Source organism: Melanotaenia boesemani, chromosome 13, assembly GCF_017639745.1.
Source record: "Melanotaenia boesemani isolate fMelBoe1 chromosome 13, fMelBoe1.pri, whole genome shotgun sequence".
Lineage (NCBI taxonomy): Eukaryota > Metazoa > Chordata > Actinopteri > Atheriniformes > Melanotaeniidae > Melanotaenia > Melanotaenia boesemani.
Genome location: NC_055694.1, coordinates 8,455,413 through 8,473,371, shown reverse-complemented (window position 1 = coordinate 8,473,371; position 17,959 = coordinate 8,455,413). Strand labels below are relative to the sequence as shown.

At 36.9% G+C, this 17,959-nt stretch overlaps 2 protein-coding genes across 4 annotated transcripts; both read left to right on the top strand.

The window, feature by feature from the left end:
* Positions 1 to 510: 510 nt before the first annotated feature.
* LOC121652218 (NEDD8-activating enzyme E1 catalytic subunit) lies at positions 511 to 7,491 on the top strand. 3 transcript variants are annotated; one of them, XM_042004866.1, is made up of 18 exons: positions 511 to 582; positions 685 to 723; positions 1,716 to 1,839; positions 1,922 to 2,002; positions 2,087 to 2,169; positions 2,464 to 2,544; positions 2,668 to 2,711; positions 2,799 to 2,863; positions 2,976 to 3,131; positions 4,403 to 4,505; positions 4,594 to 4,704; positions 4,843 to 4,896; positions 6,321 to 6,357; positions 6,451 to 6,532; positions 6,624 to 6,724; positions 6,813 to 6,876; positions 6,962 to 7,016; positions 7,122 to 7,491. In XM_042004866.1, exons 1-18 carry the CDS (start codon positions 524 to 526, stop codon positions 7,208 to 7,210), a joined length of 1,428 nt encoding a protein of 475 aa, XP_041860800.1. In that variant the 5' UTR covers positions 511 to 523; the 3' UTR covers positions 7,211 to 7,491. The 3 variants fall into 3 exon arrangements, with proteins under 3 accessions (XP_041860800.1, XP_041860801.1, XP_041860802.1); XM_042004867.1 differs by having other exon boundaries at positions 685 to 747; XM_042004868.1 differs by lacking the exons at positions 511 to 582; positions 685 to 723 and adding an exon at positions 744 to 849.
* A 1,230-nt stretch (positions 7,492 to 8,721) lies between these two features.
* Positions 8,722 to 16,844, top strand: LOC121651703 (chemokine-like protein TAFA-4). Its single transcript, XM_042004077.1, has 5 exons — positions 8,722 to 8,829; positions 9,876 to 9,995; positions 12,061 to 12,216; positions 12,454 to 12,578; positions 16,074 to 16,844. The coding sequence occupies exons 2-5, from the start codon at positions 9,896 to 9,898 to the stop codon at positions 16,083 to 16,085; spliced, it is 393 nt and encodes a 130-aa protein (XP_041860011.1). The 5' UTR covers positions 8,722 to 8,829; positions 9,876 to 9,895; the 3' UTR covers positions 16,086 to 16,844.
* The last annotated feature ends 1,115 nt before the right edge of the window (positions 16,845 to 17,959 follow it).

Here is a 17,959-nt window from a genome sequence, read left to right as displayed (position 1 = left end):
ATTTACTCCCGCGAGATCAGTGATTTTTGTGAGGCGTTTAAAGTATCAGACTTGCACACTAAATTGCGCCGCTGCGCATTTACGTGAATACAAATTGAGAATGGAATATAATTTGATTAATAGAAAATACAAAAACAAACAAACAACAAACCTCTAAGAAATAAAGCCACCATCAAAGAGTAACGAACCATTTATAAAATTTTTAAGGGAACACGAAACAAAAAAGCTTTAAGTTTGATTTACATGGCATTAGGCAAATAACATGATACAGTTATCTCAAAATTCGGGAAATACTCTTAAGCAATCACGTTTAATGGAAACAACAACAAAACTAACAACCATGTAACTACTTAGTCTTTGACTTTTACAGAGAAGCTAATTTATTTTATCATTTTCTTATTTTTATCTAAGTCGTTTTTTTCCCGTGAAATCGTAAAGTCTATGTACAAAAGTACTGTAGTTGGGTTTGATGTTTTGTAAAGACTGGGAGCTGCAGTGTGCTGCGCAGCTTTGATGTCCGTGAATGCAGCAGTCAGAATCGAGGACATGGGACCGTGAAAGTATGGCGGATGCCGAGGAGCCGTAAGTCTAAATGAACGAAATATACAATTTTTATCAACTATAAACTTGGGTTTTTAATGCCAAACGGACTTACCTAAGCATTGTTTTACACTTTATTTACAGGGAGAAGAAAAGAAGGCGAATAGAGGACCCGACTGAGAAGTTAGTGACGAATGCTAAATAAAGGTCTCTGACTGGCGGCAGGTTTGCGTTGCACATTGAGCAGCGACTGCTGGGCCAGGAGACATAAAAATAAACATTTGTTTTAGCAGGGAACAGCCTCGATAGGTTAGTTAATGTTAGAGTTAATAATACAGCGGGAAGTTTATTGCTATTGTACTAGTCATCATCATTACAAGACACATCTGGATAGCTGAGTCAGTTCCGCATATATTAATCTTTAGTACCCAGTTTTGATTAGTAATGTGTAGCTACAAAATGAAAGATTGACACTAACAATTTAAAGTTAAGTATGTTTTCCAGTAAACACCCCTAAAAAGAAAGAAGCTAAAGCACCACTTTAAGCTAAATGCATTGTTATTACACAGCAGTGATGAGACAGTTCCTGTGGCTGTAGATATTTGCAGTGAGATGACTGATAGACCGTCAATAAACGTCAGTATTTATTAATTTGTTATAATCTAACTCCAATAAAAAATATAATTAGTAAATAGAATATTATAAAATATAATACACACTAAATTGAATTTGAATGATGTAAAGGGCTTGAGGCACATGAAGATCACAACCACTAAGCAAGACGTTTCTCTACTTTTAATGTCTGTATTGCAATTCTAAACCTGTGAGACGTCCTCCTTTACAGACTTGAAAAAGTAACACTATATGGTATTGTATCAGGAAAAAAAGCATGCACATACACATTTTTTATTGCTGAATTTTGTTTTATAATATTTGCTGATAAGGTAGTCATCCCTACATTCATGTTAGCCCCCCTCGTTGGGTCTCATTATGCCTGTAAATTTCAGCAACAACAGGGACATGCAAAGTAACTGCAAATTAAATTAAAGTGCTGTTTTCTACAGTTATGTTTCATAAATTGGATAGTTTATTTGCCATCATGTTGGAATCTACTGTAAAGCTGTAATCTATGGTACACATTCAGTGCTTTTTTTTTCTATACATTGTACTTCCAGAATGGCTGTTGACGGTGGACACAAAGATGGCAGTTGCGACTGGGATGGCCGCTGGAATCATGTAAGGAAGTTCTTGGAGAGACCGGGCCCGTTCACCCATCCTGACTTTGAACCAAGCACTGAGGTGACATTGAAATGTTCATCACTAAGGTTTTATTTATCTTAAATGCAACTCTTTAAACATCAAGATGCATCTGTCGTATCAGTCTCTGCAGTTTTTGTTGGAGACTTGCAAGATTCTGGTTATTGGTGCTGGAGGACTTGGATGTGAACTTCTTAAAAACCTGGTAGGAAATATCTTTAACTGGTGTTACATTAATGTTCTTGACACTGGTTGAGATCAGTGATTATATTGTGATGTTTTGTTGTAGGCCCTGTCAGGATTTCGTCTTATCCATGTGGTTGATATGGACACAATTGATGTGTCCAACCTCAACAGGCAGTTTCTTTTCAGGTAGGTTTCACCTCCATATTTAATCTCTTTTGGTGTTTTAATCATCAGTAATAGCATTTTTGTTTTTTCCGTACTACAGGAACTATGATTAAGAAATGGTGACGTTGTGTCTCTATAATCCTTGAGTTTGCTTATCAAAGAATATGCATCATATTACGACACCATATTTGTGTCTAATAATCTTTTTTTGAGTATCTGCAGCTCATGTGAGGTTTATAAGAACATTTGTAATGAATCAGATAATATATAGCCTTAGAAATGTTATCTGATGAGCTGATTTATGCAAACTTCTAGGCCCAAAGATGTTGGAAGACCAAAAGCAGAAGTGGCTGCCGACTTTATCAACAGTCGCGTCCCAGGATGCAAAGTAGTCCCGTATCCTTCACATCTTTTTTTTTTTTAATAAACCACTCAGATTTAGTATAATTGTGTAATATAATTGTATGATATATATATATTTTTTTTTACTAACTTTTCTTCCTTATTAATAACATGCAGTTACTTTAAAAAGATCCAGGACTTTGATGAGTCTTTCTACAGGCGTAAGTGTGTTTTTCTTTTTCATTTTCCCCTCTAACTCTCATTTGAAATAGTACGTTCTTTTTAAAATACTAATTTTCTCTTTGCAGAATTTCATATTATTGTCTGTGGACTGGACTCCATCATCGCCAGACGCTGGATGAACGGCATGCTGGTAAGAGAAAGAAAATAGCTTAATTTTTTTTTCCCAGTCTTGCTAACTGATACATTTTTATTTTAGTTTTGACTACTCTGAGAGAATTTCTGATTTATTTTACCTTCTGTAGATTTCCCTCTTAAGCTATGAAGATGGAGTCCTGGATCCCAGTTCCATCATCCCCCTCATTGATGGAGGGACAGAAGGCTTTAAAGGAAATGCACGTGTCATTCTGCCAGGCATGACTGCATGTATTGATTGCACATTGGAACTGTACCCACCACAGGTACTACACACTTTTCTTTAGATATTTATGTTATTGCTTTAATAAGTCTGCCGATCTGTTTTCATTGCTCAGAACATGGCTGCTGTTCAGCTTGTGTTTGGAGTGTGAGCAAGCGTCTGTGGTGCTCAGGAGGTGATGATGCTACTTTTCTGTCAACAGTCAACAGCTGCTTGTTTAATAAAAAGCAAAACATGGGATCATAAACAGAAGCAGCTAGCAGCAGTTAGGACTAGCTAGTGACAGACCAGCAGCAGGGTCTGTTTTCCATCAAACATTTGACTTAAATACAGAGAAAAGAGTCTCTAAATGAATTGAAGAAGAAATATGATGGCTCAGATTTTTTTTCATGAACAGTATGCTTCAGTTTTTTTTAAATTTACATTATTTGGGGGTTTTCCACCAACATTTCCAGGAATTTTTATTATTCAGAAGTTATTTAACAAGGTTAAAAAAAATTAATCGGCATGGTTTGCATTTCTATTGCACCACAAAGTCAAGGAAAACGTGTTGGTATAGCAATCAGACCCACTTTGTCGTAGCCCTGCAGCTTATTACCATCTTGTTTCAGTTTCTTTAATTCCCCCCCCCACATTTGTTTCTGCATGTGGCCGTCATTCAGCTTAAGCAGCTTTTGTTCCAGACACTCTCGTTAAAAGCTGCCTACTCGAAGCCACGATGAATTTTATCCTCAGCAAATGCGCTCCGATGACCCTGGATCTCGTCATCCGTACACTTCTCCAATTTTCAAACGATCAAAACACAAAGTTACGTTTCTAGAAGTGAAATAAACATGTTTGCAGCTTCACAAAGCTTAAACTCACAGCAACCACAAGTGTGGAACACCTAAATTCTTACTGGGAGTTTTTTTTCCCCCCCAGGGAAAGTTTGGGGGTAATGATACCCTGGTAAAGTTGGTGGAAACGCACAGAGGTTTCATTTTTAAATTACAGGTAAATTAAAAAAGTTCCCTTGGTGATTGTAACCATCTCAGTCTCTTGACTACACTGCTTCTTAGTTGCAAAACACCCAAATAAAACTTAAAAATGCAACAAACTGTTTATTAAAGATAAGTAAATTATATAAAAAAAAACTCAGAGAAAAAAAAATTAAAACAGGAAACATTATAGAAAAAAACTACTTGCAAAATCTTTCTTGTGATTATCACAGGGCCACAGCATTTTGCTTTTTTCAACGTGCAAAATATATGTGGCTTCAGGTGCTCCATTAAATACTTTTTTGCCTACCTCTAAGTCTAATTTCACAATCCACAGATAAATTTCCCCATGTGCACCATCGCATCAATGCCGAGGCTACCAGAACACTGCATCGAATATGCCAGAATCTTACAGTGGCCCAAAGAGAAGCCTTTTGGAGGTTTGCAAGTGTACCCACATCTGATTACATCATCCATCATGTCTGTGTTCGAATAAAGTTTGACAGCCTGGGTGTTTCTCTCCATTAGATACGAGTTTAGACGGAGACAATCCCGAACACATCCAGTGGGTGTTTGAAAGATCCCAAGAAAGAGCAGCACAGTTCAACATCACAGGAGTGACATACAGACTCACTCAAGGTAAAGCTGCAAACTAAATTATTTAGAGTTAATTTGTTACATCACTAAGTCTTCTTTTTACCCTCGCTCCCTGTTTTCCCCCTTTCTTTTTTTAGTAGAACAGATGGAAACATCTTGCATGTGTTTCTTGTGTTACAGGAGTTGTGAAGAGGATCATTCCTGCTGTGGCATCAACAAACGCTGTTATTGCTGGTATGAACCTTATGTTGAAACATTTTATGTTCTGTTTCCACTACAATTTAGTTATTTATTTAAACTGTGTGCTTTAATTTCACACAACAGCTCTAATGAGCTCTTCACAGGCCTATAGATAATGGACATGATATTTGTTTCTTTTTTTGGAGGTAAAATGCCTGTAGCATTTAGATTCTGTCAGATAAAACTCATCTCTCCAATGTATTTTTAATATTTCCATCAAACTCTCTTCCATGACTCAGCAAATTTGCAGAGTTAAATTTTTCACAATCTTCACACAAAAATCTGACGATCATGTCCTCCACAAGTGCACACAAGGAAAGTTAGAGGAAGAAATCTGGAATCTCTCTAACAGCTCCTGTGATGTGCAGCATTTGTATCTGTAGCTCCTTCTCTGATTCGTTGTGACCATTTTCTGGATAGCAGGTGTTGCTGACCTCACTGTTCACCAACAGGCACATGTTGCATGTGTCATGTCTATTACTGAGGTTGGAGATTATTTCTGAAATTGTTGGTCTGGTGCACACGCTTATTCTTTATAAGCTGACTGTGGTAACGATTCTCCAATATGAACTGTGATTCCGGGAGGAGAATTAGGCTTCAGAGAAAAGATGTCCTTTAACTGTTTATTCATCAGCACAGATGGATCAGAACATGAGAGCATGACTGTATTTGTGGTATGCAAACAGACCACATATTGAAACCAAATTAAATAACGCTTCATACAGTTCCTTGAAGGATTAAATTAAAAAGTAATTTACAACATTAAATCAAATATGTGTGTAGTAACTAATTTCTCCAAACTGAACATATTAATATGGACAAAAACCATCTGAACAGTCCTGAGTATTGGTTAGTAACAATAAAATCCTGTTCACTCCAGTAACTAACGGTCAAATTGTGCTCTCAAATAAGCACACAGCTACATGCTAATAGCCCACTAACAAGGACGTGATTAGCTGCTTACAAACTACTATAAAAGGCACTGAATCACATATGCATTGTTTTTACAATCACTTATGATGAAATAAAGAACACACACGCAGCTCATGCCTAATTGCGTCATTAACTGTCAACTCACTCTGCCACACTGAAGCTAAGGAAGACAACTAATCATGATGCAGCAGTTAACATCTCCACCACAAGGTGTCCTGTCTGGCTTCCATACACTGACATTTGAGAGAAATGTTAAATGAATATGGTAACATGTTTACATGGATGTGAGAGCCTAATGGGATCCGAAAGACAAAAAGGTCTTGATCAGAGGGTTTTTTTGATGCTCTTTTTTTTTTTCATAAATGTGCACATTTGTATGCAAGGGGGAGTGTTAAGGGTACAAAAGACATAACTACTATAATTATATTACAGCTGTTTTAAAAATTTTGAGGTTTATTTAATTTAACTTCTCTTTTTTTCCACAGCTGCCTGCGCAACAGAAGTTTTTAAAATAGCTACAAGGTCAGTAACATATTCATAAGCATAACATATTCAGGTTATCTTCTCATTTGTCATCTGAGCATCATCTGATGACACATTTCCTTTTCTTTTCAGTGCATATATTCCTTTAAATAATTACCTGGTCTTTAATGACGTGGATGGATTGTACACCTACACATTTGAAGCTGAGAGAAAGGTTTGTTAATGAGGCTGTGTAATCATTTTGTCTGCCGCGTAATAAATGATTCTCCCTGCAGAGAATAATTTGAATTATCTTCAATTTTCAGGAAAATTGTTCAGCATGCAGCCAAGTACCTCAGGATCTCCAGTTCTCTCCATCTGCCAAATTACAGGAGGTTTTAGAGTACTTGACAGAGACTGCTTCCCTGTGAGTGAGCAACAGTACCCCCCACCCAGCATGTCATTTTCATACTGCAGCAGTATATTAGTGATCGTTGTTTATAATTCCTTTCCAGGCAAATGAAATCTCCTGCTATCACCACAACTCTGGAAGGAAAGAATAAAACTCTGTATCTGCAGGTAATCTCTCTAGCTTCTAAAAATGTTCCACAATGTTTTTGTCATTCTCTACAATTGAACTTTTGTTATACTTTTTTCCCCCCAGTCGGTTAAATCCATCGAAGAGCGTACCAGGCCAAACCTCTGCAAAACTTTAAAAGGTAATAAGAAACTGCTACCTAGCCACTCCCATAATGTTCATAATTACTCACCTCCATGTGTGTAAGAGCAATTTGTGAAATTGTGTGTGTGTTGTTTCGATGCAGAGCTGGGGTTGTCGGATGGCCAGGAAATAGCTGTAGCCGATGTCACCACACCTCAGACGGTTCTCTTCAAGCTCAATTTCACCACTTGAACAGAAAACAAAGAGCACCGACGCATCTGGTCACAGTGTTGCTGGGATGTAACACATTTGATATTATAATGTAAATATGATGAGGACGGTGTTATTTCTGAGACAGGATGTCGTATGAACATTGAATCATTTAATAATGTTGATTTGATTTGTTTCTTTTCTGTTGGTAACCTTGTTTGTGTTTTTGTCCTGTGCTGACTTATACCCTTGTTGTTCTCAGTTCCCATTTCAATTGAGAATAATTATGTGCACTCTGCTATGATAAAGCTTTATTATCATTAGCAACTCTTTTGTATTTATTTTTCTTGAATTTGTTAGAAGGCTATTTTGTGTGTGTGTGTTTCTTTTAAGAATTTTGATTGTTTTAGAAGCAAATGGCCTTTGGTTTTCATGTTAATCACATATACAAAGACTACCCTTTGGACACTAGTTGGACAAAAAGCTTAAAATTTACAATAACTAAACTTTCTAGGATCAGTGTATAGGTTCTTTATTATTCGTGTTTTACATCATCAATTTATTTGACATAATGCAGGCTGTCTGGTTATGTGAGAAAATCCAGAAATCAGGTGGGTACCGCCACAATTGCCTGGATTTATGACTTTCTAATAAACAGACCAGTCAGCAGGACCACGTGGGATGGTAAACTTCATGCTGTACACTTCAGACTCCTAATACAACTGAGATCTGTCATCTGCACAAATACTCTAATCACTAAAGTCTTTGGGACATAATCACTAAAGTCTTTGGGACAAGAGGCTGAGTATGGGGAAACTTCACCTGATCTTGGGTATGAACAAAATTAAAGAGATGATTGTGGATTTTAGGAGGTAGTCTCACTACCAACACGCACCAATGGCCAATGAGGGACATTAGCCAATAACTGAAATGATCAGAGGAGCTCATCCGTTGATGTCTTGAAGCCTGCCCTAGTGGCTGTCGATGGTATTGCACTTACAACATGACGGGAACAAAGAGACCGAGGCACAATTACATGTTTTCCAAAAAAAAAAAAAAAAAAAAAAAAATCCACCTCTATACACCTAAATTGATTGTGCTTAATTTACCTTTATGGTTATCTACATAATCAACATTTTAACATTTAGATTTAATACCAAATGTAGATATTTTTTAAATTGAAAACCAAGATATATTTTTTCTTAGGAAAATAACAAAAATCATTACAATGTGTTCAGGCTTTTAATGTTAGTCTTGGATGCATAAATTAAACAAGTATACATTTAACCTCACGGCTATGTCTTCAAATGCAGTTCATCTTGTGTATCTAGTGTGTGACAGGATGTCAATACTCACTTTAAGCCTCTTAAGGCGCTAATGAAAGTGGCCGCTTATTGTCCGGGAGACAGATGGTTTCTATCTTGATTAAGTTTTAATTTTCCTGACGGGTTAGGCGGACGGGCTTGTCCCGTTGTGTCCATGGACCAGCGCTTCTCTCTGGCGTAGCATCCTGAGGGTTTCCTGCAGGGAGAAAAACTGACGTGTGTGAAGCTGCAGGAAGATGACTTGTTGACTGTCCATCAGCTGTAGGCGGGCGATTTTGTGAGTTTTGTTTTTTCTTAGTTTTTTTCTGGATTCTATGCTCATATGAGACTGAAAACGTAAGAAAATTAAGAAAAGAAACTTTACTCTTCATCTTGAAAAGCTGATGTTCAAACACACATTGATGGGGACTCCTGCAACAGCTTATCGTGCACACCAATAACCTGAGCACAGGTAAGTGGAAAAAAAACATACATTTTTAACACCGTCAGGAATCTGATGATATAGTTCAGAGAAGTACGCAAAACGTTTTTTTGTAACTCAGTAAGACGTGACACGTGCAAACAAACTTTTGTCGAAATAAAATGATCTCATGTCAAAATGTAAAAACAAAATATTTTAGGAGTCAGTCAACAAATAATGTATTACCTACTATTGTATTTGATTAATTGGATTTATTCAAATTTTATTTATTTGTTTATATGATCAAACAATTCACTGCAGACGATTAATACAAGAATCTTTGTCTTTGAGTTTTCAATTTTGGGAAATTGTGAAAGAATATTTTATATAGCCTATATATAAAAAACAATTTTAATGACTAAACATTTGAGGGCAACAACATCTGAAGATAACTGGATAACTATATATATATATATATATATATATATATATATATATATATATTGTAACGTTATACTTAATGTGATTTTAATAAAAGGCAAGGTGAGGCAACTTTATGTTGTATAGCACATTTTATGTACAAGATGATTCGAAGTGCATACAACATTAAAAAAATGCCTTAAGCAAACTACCTGTATGCTACTTCATGTCATTGTTGCTTTTATATGATTATAAATTAGTTCTAAATAATCATTGTCTCAATTTCAGTGTGACTAATCTAGAATAAAAATCGCTTATAGAGCGATAGATCAGCTCTGCACACAGAGAGAACAGAAAATTCAGAACTGCATGTGTTAAACTGCTCTTGTCTGCTCCTAGATGTTCCCTGACATGTCAATACTAATCAAGTAAATAGATGTCACTCAATAATGCCACAGACAAAATATCAAGGTCAGATGATCTAAGGAAAATATGGGCCAGCAGTTTTTGTTTGCCATTTTTTTTCTTAAAGTTTGAATGAGTCTGTCTTTTCCCTGTGCAGGCAAGAGGAAGATAAACACAATGGCAAACCTGTTACACTGGAGCCTCCTTTTGCTCTGTACAGTAAGCCTCTGCATCCAGCTAGTGTCCAGTGGCAACCAAAGCTCCCGAGGACAGCCAGGTAAGCATCAGACCCAGTCAGACCACTCACAGACCCAGAGGGACTCATTATAGCTCCTGGTCACCCATTTGTTGGCCTGGTGGAGAGCTTGTTTAAAGACAGGACCCTGAGCTTGACAAATAGATGAGAATATTAAAGAGATACTTCATGTCTTGTAGGCTTTTGTGATGGCAAAGTAGAATTAATGGGTTATGAAACAAGTGATTGATAACAACAATATATACATTTTTCATTTATCATCAACATTTTATTCTCTCTGTATAGAATAATCTAGACTATACACACAGTATAGACTCGGTCATTTAGATAGAAGCTGATGAAAAATCTTTAAACTGGCTTCCACTTAGTCACAGAATAGATTTTAAAACCCTGATGTTAGTTTATAAATCACAGCATTGTTTTGGGCCCAGAATACATCTGTGATATGTTTAGACAAAATAAACCTATAGGGTTCTGATTTTTATTATTTTTTTTATTATTTTCTGAGTAGGGATCTTAGATCCAAAGATTCAGGGCAGCTAAGACCAGAATCCAGCCTAAACATGAAGCAGTAGCATTTAGTTGTTATGCAGCAAACAAGTGGAAAAAACTGCCAGTGGAGATTAAACGTTCACTAAATGTAGACACTTTTAAATTCAGGTTTAAAACATTTATTCTCTCATGTGCCTATGCATGAAATCTGCACGGTAATTTTTAAATCATCTCGGCCGCTCTTTGCTTTAAATATGTTTAATTTAGCCATTTTATGTGATTTTATTTTTTTTTGCACAACCCTATAATCATGTCTTAATATAAATTTAGTTGTTTCTACACAGTTTCTATTTATCTTCATATCCTCCATTATGTAAAGGACAGTGAATTGCTTTTATGCATGAAATGTGTTATATAAATAAACTTATCTTGCCTTGATTGTAAGTCCAGTGGTTCCAAAGGTAAACTTTGAGTTTTGTGATGCACATCTGTGTTCACTTTGTAGATATGGTGAATTTTAATAATCTTTATTTATTCATTCATTTTAGTTTACCTCTCTAAACTGTTAATAAATATTTAAATGCAACCACTTCAGAGGTTTCTTTCTCTTTGCTAACGGTTAATAAATCATACATTAAAACGGGATGAATCATATCCCAAAAAGGATGAAAAGAGCTGCTGAAAACTAGAGGATACAGGCCCTTCCCAAGCTTTTTATATAATGCAATCTGAGAAGTATCTAGACACTGCGGTCAAGTAAAAAAAAAAAAGAAATTTGTTTTAGAAATGTTTTTGAATACATGCTTAAAGCAGTTAAAAATGGAAATATTTAATGAAAATACTTCTTACATCAGGAATGTAACTGAGTTGCATTGAGAAGAACCAGATTATATTTAGATATCCACCGTCCCCCAGTGACACAATAGCAAATTTGCCTAAATAACTACAATATCAAACTGAGTCTGTTGTTTTTGTTTGGAATAATTATGTGTTTTGCTTTTGGCTTTTTTTATTTGTTTTTATTATGGTCTAATTTTAAGCCCTTTTTTGTTATGTATTTATATACTGGTGCTGCTGATGTTGTGGGATGTGCAGCTAAATGGACCCCCTATTTCCAAATTACTGGAGCAGTAGGTTTTAACTGCTTCTCTGCCCATTGCTCCCAACTGTTCTTAAGTGCAAAAGCAAGAGTCCTAAAAAAAGGCTTTTCTGTATTTTTGCAATGCAGAAAAAATAAAAAGCCTCCTGATGCTGTTAATTCTGCGTGTGTCAGATCGTCTGGCATATTATTGTCTTTGACTTAACATGGTGATGCGCTATTGATGTTTTACCCCACTTTGCATGATTGCTGATGCTTTTCATCCACTGGGTGGTGCTGTAGCACCACTTCGGTATTACAAATAATCACTGGAAAGATTTGCAGCTGAAAGAAAAGACTACTGTATTTATTTGAATCAAACATTTAATGAGGCCATAAATCTGTTGCAGTCTGACTTTAATCCTGTGGAGGCTGAAGCCAACAAAGCTGCTTCTACTTGCATGCAAAACACACAGATGTAAAAATGGCTCTTTCCCAACAAAATTTCTTTCACAGGGTCATCAAAAGAGAGGACAGGGACTTGTGAGGTAGTTGCTGCTCATCGCTGCTGCAATAAGAACAAGATTGAAGAGCGCTCTCAAACAGTCAAGTGCTCCTGCTTCCCAGGACAGGTGGCAGGGACAACAAGGGCGCTGCCCTCTTGTGTTGAAGGTAATTTTACTGAAACGCTCTTCTAACTCTCTTTTGACTAAAAAATCCTGACATGACATGAAAGCAGTATATGCCACTTTCACTAGAATCTTCTGACACTGAAGATTTTAAGGACTAAAAGAGTGAGGCATCTGATTGAGCTGTTTTTTTTTCCCACCAACTCATCTTTTTGGAAGTCCTTCAATCAAAAAGTGACCTTCTGCAGTGACATTCCCCGCCCCCCTTTTCTCTCTCCAGCTTCAATTGTGCGCCTGAAATGGTGGTGTAAAATGGAGCCGTGTCTGGAGGGGGAAGAGTGTCGAGTTCTCCCTGACCTCACTGGCTGGTCATGCATCTCTGGGAACAAAGTGAAGACCACAAAGGTGAGGAGGGGGTTTGCATTAGTCTGAGTCACAGTTCAGCTCATCCATCCATTCATCCATCCATCGAACTATTAGCTATACCCAATTTATTTTAAGTGTTGCAGGGCTTCTGGAGCCTATCCCAGCTGACACTGGACAAATGGAGAGGCACACCCTTGACAGGTCACCAGTCCATTATAGCCATTCAGTTCAGTTTTATTTATATAGCAATGATTACCATCAAAATTGTCTAAAGAACCCAGAAGCCAATGCTTTAGCCCCCTTGAGAGAGTACTAAGGCAAAGGCAAGAAAAACCCTCCTTTTTCACAGAAAGAAGCAAGAAATCTCGAGCAGAGCCCGGCTCTTAAAGGGTGGGGTTGTTGCTTGAAGTTTTCCAGGTTTGCGGAATAAAAAAAAAAAAAAAAGAAAAAAAAAAAAAAAAAGAAAGGGACTGACATGAAAAGCGAGATTCAGAAGCAAATGGATGAATTCTTGCATGCATCCCAATGAAGCATATTAGCATACCTGCAGTATATAAATGATAAATTCACATGGTTCAGCTTATGAGACTGAGAGTGGATAAAATGGAGAGAGCCAGCATTTAAGGTATTAATTATGGAGCCACTGAGTGGGTTTACAGTATGCTCATGCGGTTGCTATTGTAAGGATAAACAGAGCAATGAAGCAGATAACTGTGTCAGTGATGACAGTCATTTACATTATGGGTGAGTAGGCTGGAGCACAACATGAATATAACATGTATCATTAACTAAGTGGAAAATTATGTTGGCCCTGCAAAATACAAAGCACATAATAATTTAAGATCAAGACAAAGTATTTATAGATGCTTAAATGCAGTTGCATTTCCTCTTTTTTATGGCTTTCCTCCTATGCAGACAAAGTTTGACACTCTTGTGAATACTCATCATAAGGCTTTATTTTCATAAGCTCTCCTTTGATGCTTTAAGATTCCACAATCAAGCATAATAACTGCTCCCATTGGCTATATCAACCCACTTGCTCTCATAAGGCACAGCAAGCTCAGAAAACCTAATTCTATAATCTGGTGAATGATGGGGCCAAGAGGACAAACAGGAAATAAGCTGTGAACTAATACTGAGCACTAAAACCCATGTAATTAAATCTGACGGCCAAAGGAAACCCCATTGCTTTTAGAAGCACACTTTCTCAGAAGTTGCCTTTTTGTTGAACTGTTTTGTATTTATTATTCATGGGTTGGGAAACATTTTACAGTGAAACTGGGGCAGGTAAGCACAGGGAGCATGCAGCAAGTGATCACTGGATTTGCAGTCATCGTTATGGCCGCTAGACAATCATAAAGAAAAAAATAAACAGAACTCACAGCCATCCTTTACTATAACTCTCACATAGTTACTGTTGCTATGTCTACCAAGGCTTTTGTTCACAAAATATAGACAGACTTCTCTTACATTAATTCAAAACACTATACCATTATTTGGTCATTATCATTTGTAATTGCTCACTAATATCTTACCACATGGCCAGGATTTGTTTTCATTCCTCCAAGCAGGTTCAACGTTGCTTTATGCTTGCGCTTTCATCTTGGTTTGCATCTCAGCCCATTCAAAATATAGCAATATAGGACTTGAACCAGTTCTGAGGCTACAAAGATACATTTGCCATGTGTCCAGCAAAGGCAAAATACCAGTGCTGCTATGCATAGGTTGGCAGCTTTAACTCCAAAAAGGAAGACAGCCTCAACAGGTCGCCACACATCTGCAAAGCACTATACCCTGAAGGATCTTTACATCACTTAACCCTTTGTCACACAAAATTCAACAATAAATTTCATTTAGAGGCGGAGGAGCTGCAGACAGCTTTAGTCAGCTGCAAGCTTTTCTCCAGTAAGTTAAGTTCAAGCCCCATGTAGGAACTTCATTATTGTTTGAGTTTTGTTTTAAGTTGTTATTTTTCAGTTGCTGTTTGGTCAACTTTAGAGAAAAAAGCAAATTTTTCATGCAAGTGTAAGAGGTCGCTCATGTAAACTGGGCTGCTTTGCTGCTTAGAAGGGATCAAATCTGCCTTCTAAGCCAATTGTACTATAGCTGTCCTATATGCAGGCACTATCTCATATCTAACTGACAGCTGTGGATTCAGATTTTCACAAGCTTCAGTTTGTAGAAGTTGCCAACACTGCTCAGCTTCCATGATTTTCCTGCCATTCACCCACTTGTTCTCTCAGTCACTGCTCTGTGTAAAGGGGATTCTTCATAGTTAAATCAAGAGCAGTAATTTAAGTTTTTTTTTTATAGTCTGTATAAATAAAAGGAAACAGCTTCTGAAAAGTATCTGAGAAGTGAAGGCAATGCAAAATGCTCGATACATGCACTCTTTATAATGAGCAGCAGGGAGGTCTTGTCTGGTTGCAAAAGGAAACCAGATTGTCCAGCAGTCTGAGAGCACGTGACTTAACTTCCTTACAAATGTGCTACATAAGTTAACTTTTTTGTTTGTTTGTTCATAATCTCAATTATTAGTTCTAAGACTCTATTAGTAAAGCATAATATTCATTTAGTACAATATAGTCCCATTTAGAATAAAATAAATCACAGATTGGGGTGTGGTTTAGGGTTACTTGTGATTGACCAGTTGCCATTTTAGGGGTAAGATTGCATCAGTCTTTATCTAAACCCAAAGCTGAATTTCAAGGAAGCTTTTCCAGGAAACATCTTAGAGTTTTTTTTCTTACCTTCTTTAACATCCACCACTTGAACCAGTACATTTCAGATGGTTTAATATCCCTAAATTTTTACTTCCACATTTTACTTTACATTTTAGTCATCTAAGGCAGAAAAGTGACAATGAATCATAAAACATGTTGTGCCATTGCTGTTTGTAAACACAGTATTCAAACTCAGATCACTCATGACAGCTTCGGTCGGCTCAGATGAGCTGATAGATAGATAGATAGATAGATAGATAGATAGATAGATAGATAGATAGATAGATAGATAGATAGATAGATAGATAGATAGATAGATAGATAGATAGATAGATAGATAGATACCTCACCTCACTGGGAATGCAAAATAAATTATTTCTACTACTTCAAAAATACAAAAAATTGGACTGGTGACCTGTCCAGGGTTGTAGCTGGGATATGCTCGTGTCCCCATGACCCTGAACTGGATTAAGTGTGTGTAACCAATGGATGAAGGATATATTAAGTTCTGTTTGCTGTTGGTCAAACTGTGCTTAAATGATGACAGTCAAAATGTCAGACTTCTTGGATTTTGAGCACTTACTTACATCCTGATTTTGCATGCTGACAGCTGTCCACTGTTATTTTGTCAAAACCTTAGTGATAGAGTTTGTCTTACCACAGCAATACACACACTTTTCCAGCATCAGCAGCTTGACAGACCTCACTGTAGTTATAGATACTGAAAGATGATTGGACAGTTGCTTGGAATTTGGAGCTGGAATCACTTAAGAAAACCATGAATCTTTCTTTCTTTTACATATGTTTTTAGGTGGCGCGGTAGCAAGACATAAGATCTGTCTAATGAGTGGGATCCAAGCCTGACCTGCTGCAGCCAACTTCAACCCCATCACACAGGGAATGAAAGAAATTAGATTTAATTAGCTATCTCCTGGCTGCGCTTTAACCTGCAAGAATTCATTATTTTAATTTCCTTTTTGCTGAAACAATTCTTTTTTGTGTTAATCTCACGGAGAGAGCAATCTATAAACAATTGACTTAAGATAAAATGATGCAGCACCTTTTTCCAATCCAAACAGAGCTTCTGCAAAAGTCTTTGTTTTTGTGCTTGGAATGCTGGGCACATTGTGATGCGCTCAATCAAAGTTTGGATGGAGCTGCTGGCAGACACTTAAAAAGAGATTTTATGGATTTTCAGGTGGCAGAATGTGAGCCTAGTCAGTGGCTCATGACTTTGTGCCGTTCAAAGAAAAAGACCACAAGTACTGAGGAATTTGTGATTACACTATGTAGCATTTGTAGTCAACACTGTCCCTTAACATATGCTTAGCTTTCTAAAGATGTCAGATCCCTTTAGACACAAAATACTTCTACATGCACACACACACACAAGCACACATACACGAATACTACTTTTTGATTCCACTGGTTGGACGGGCCACCACCTGCAAGGCTGTGATGGCATGCACACAAGCATGAAGCCCTGACGCAAAACAAGAACTGTTTGAAATGCTAATCATGAGAAGAAATGGGAGAGAAAAGAGAAGAGGAGCCTCTTCACTGCTGAGAGTCTTTACTTCATGCTCTTTTTTTGTTTGTCTCTCTAAACTGAGTGTTCCTGTGGAGGGGGCTCTGCTTATAGTAATAATGGGAAACAGAGGCTTTTCTCTGCCTTGAAGCAAATAATAGCCACTAACAGAACAGAATGTTTATTTCCACTTGATCAGTTGTCCCCTTCATATGCATAATATTCCTTCTAGACCCACCCCACAGTTGCCTTTCTTTTATCTCTTGTGTTCATTTTGCATTTTTACCTTCACAATGAAGACATATTTTATAATAATGCAATCAGCTGCAAATCATTTCATTTTAGGTATCAGACTTTTATGAAGGCCTCATGCTGTGCAAGCTGAAAGCAGAAGAATTATAAGCAGTCTGTCCAACATCAAGCAATTATGCATTATGATTGTTTTGGTAGTGATAGGGTACTTCACTAAGCTACCATGTGGTTTAAGAATTTATTCATAGATTTACTTTGTGAAAATTCAGTTTTAATAATAATTAAATGTTTGCAGGGCTGTGAATTATGCTGTTAAAATGTGAATTTTCTCCTAAAACAGGGAAGTGATTGAGAGTAACAAGGATATTTAGTTGACTCTGTGACACCATATATATGCATTGTCCTTTTTTCTTGGAAATGTATGGAAAACGGCGTCTTCATGTGTTATATCGTAGGTAAATCTAGCAGAAGCTTATGATGCAGATGACAACAGTGGGATAAAGAAGAGTTGTGATGCTTCAACAAAAGATTTGTAAGGACTTGACTGTGGTAAAATGTAACAGTAATAGTCCAGCAATACCACCAACTCGTCTGTGATACGGCACTGTACAGCTGTTATCATGTTACCCGGGGACCTTTCTTTTAATAAATATGAAAAGGATTCATGAATACCCGCACTGAAAATTCTTTTAGTTTGTATTTATTTCAAAACATCTGAACCACATGGATGACTCACCTTATAACTCCAGCATTGTTGTTTAATTGATAGACTTGAACTTTGCTTTTGTATGTCAGGATAATCTTCAGGAACTTGGATTGTGAATGCTATCTGGATAAAAAAAATAAAAATAAAATAAAAACACTTCTCAAAACTGATGTAGTTTGAACACAGAGGAGCTGTATAATATGCTCTGTAA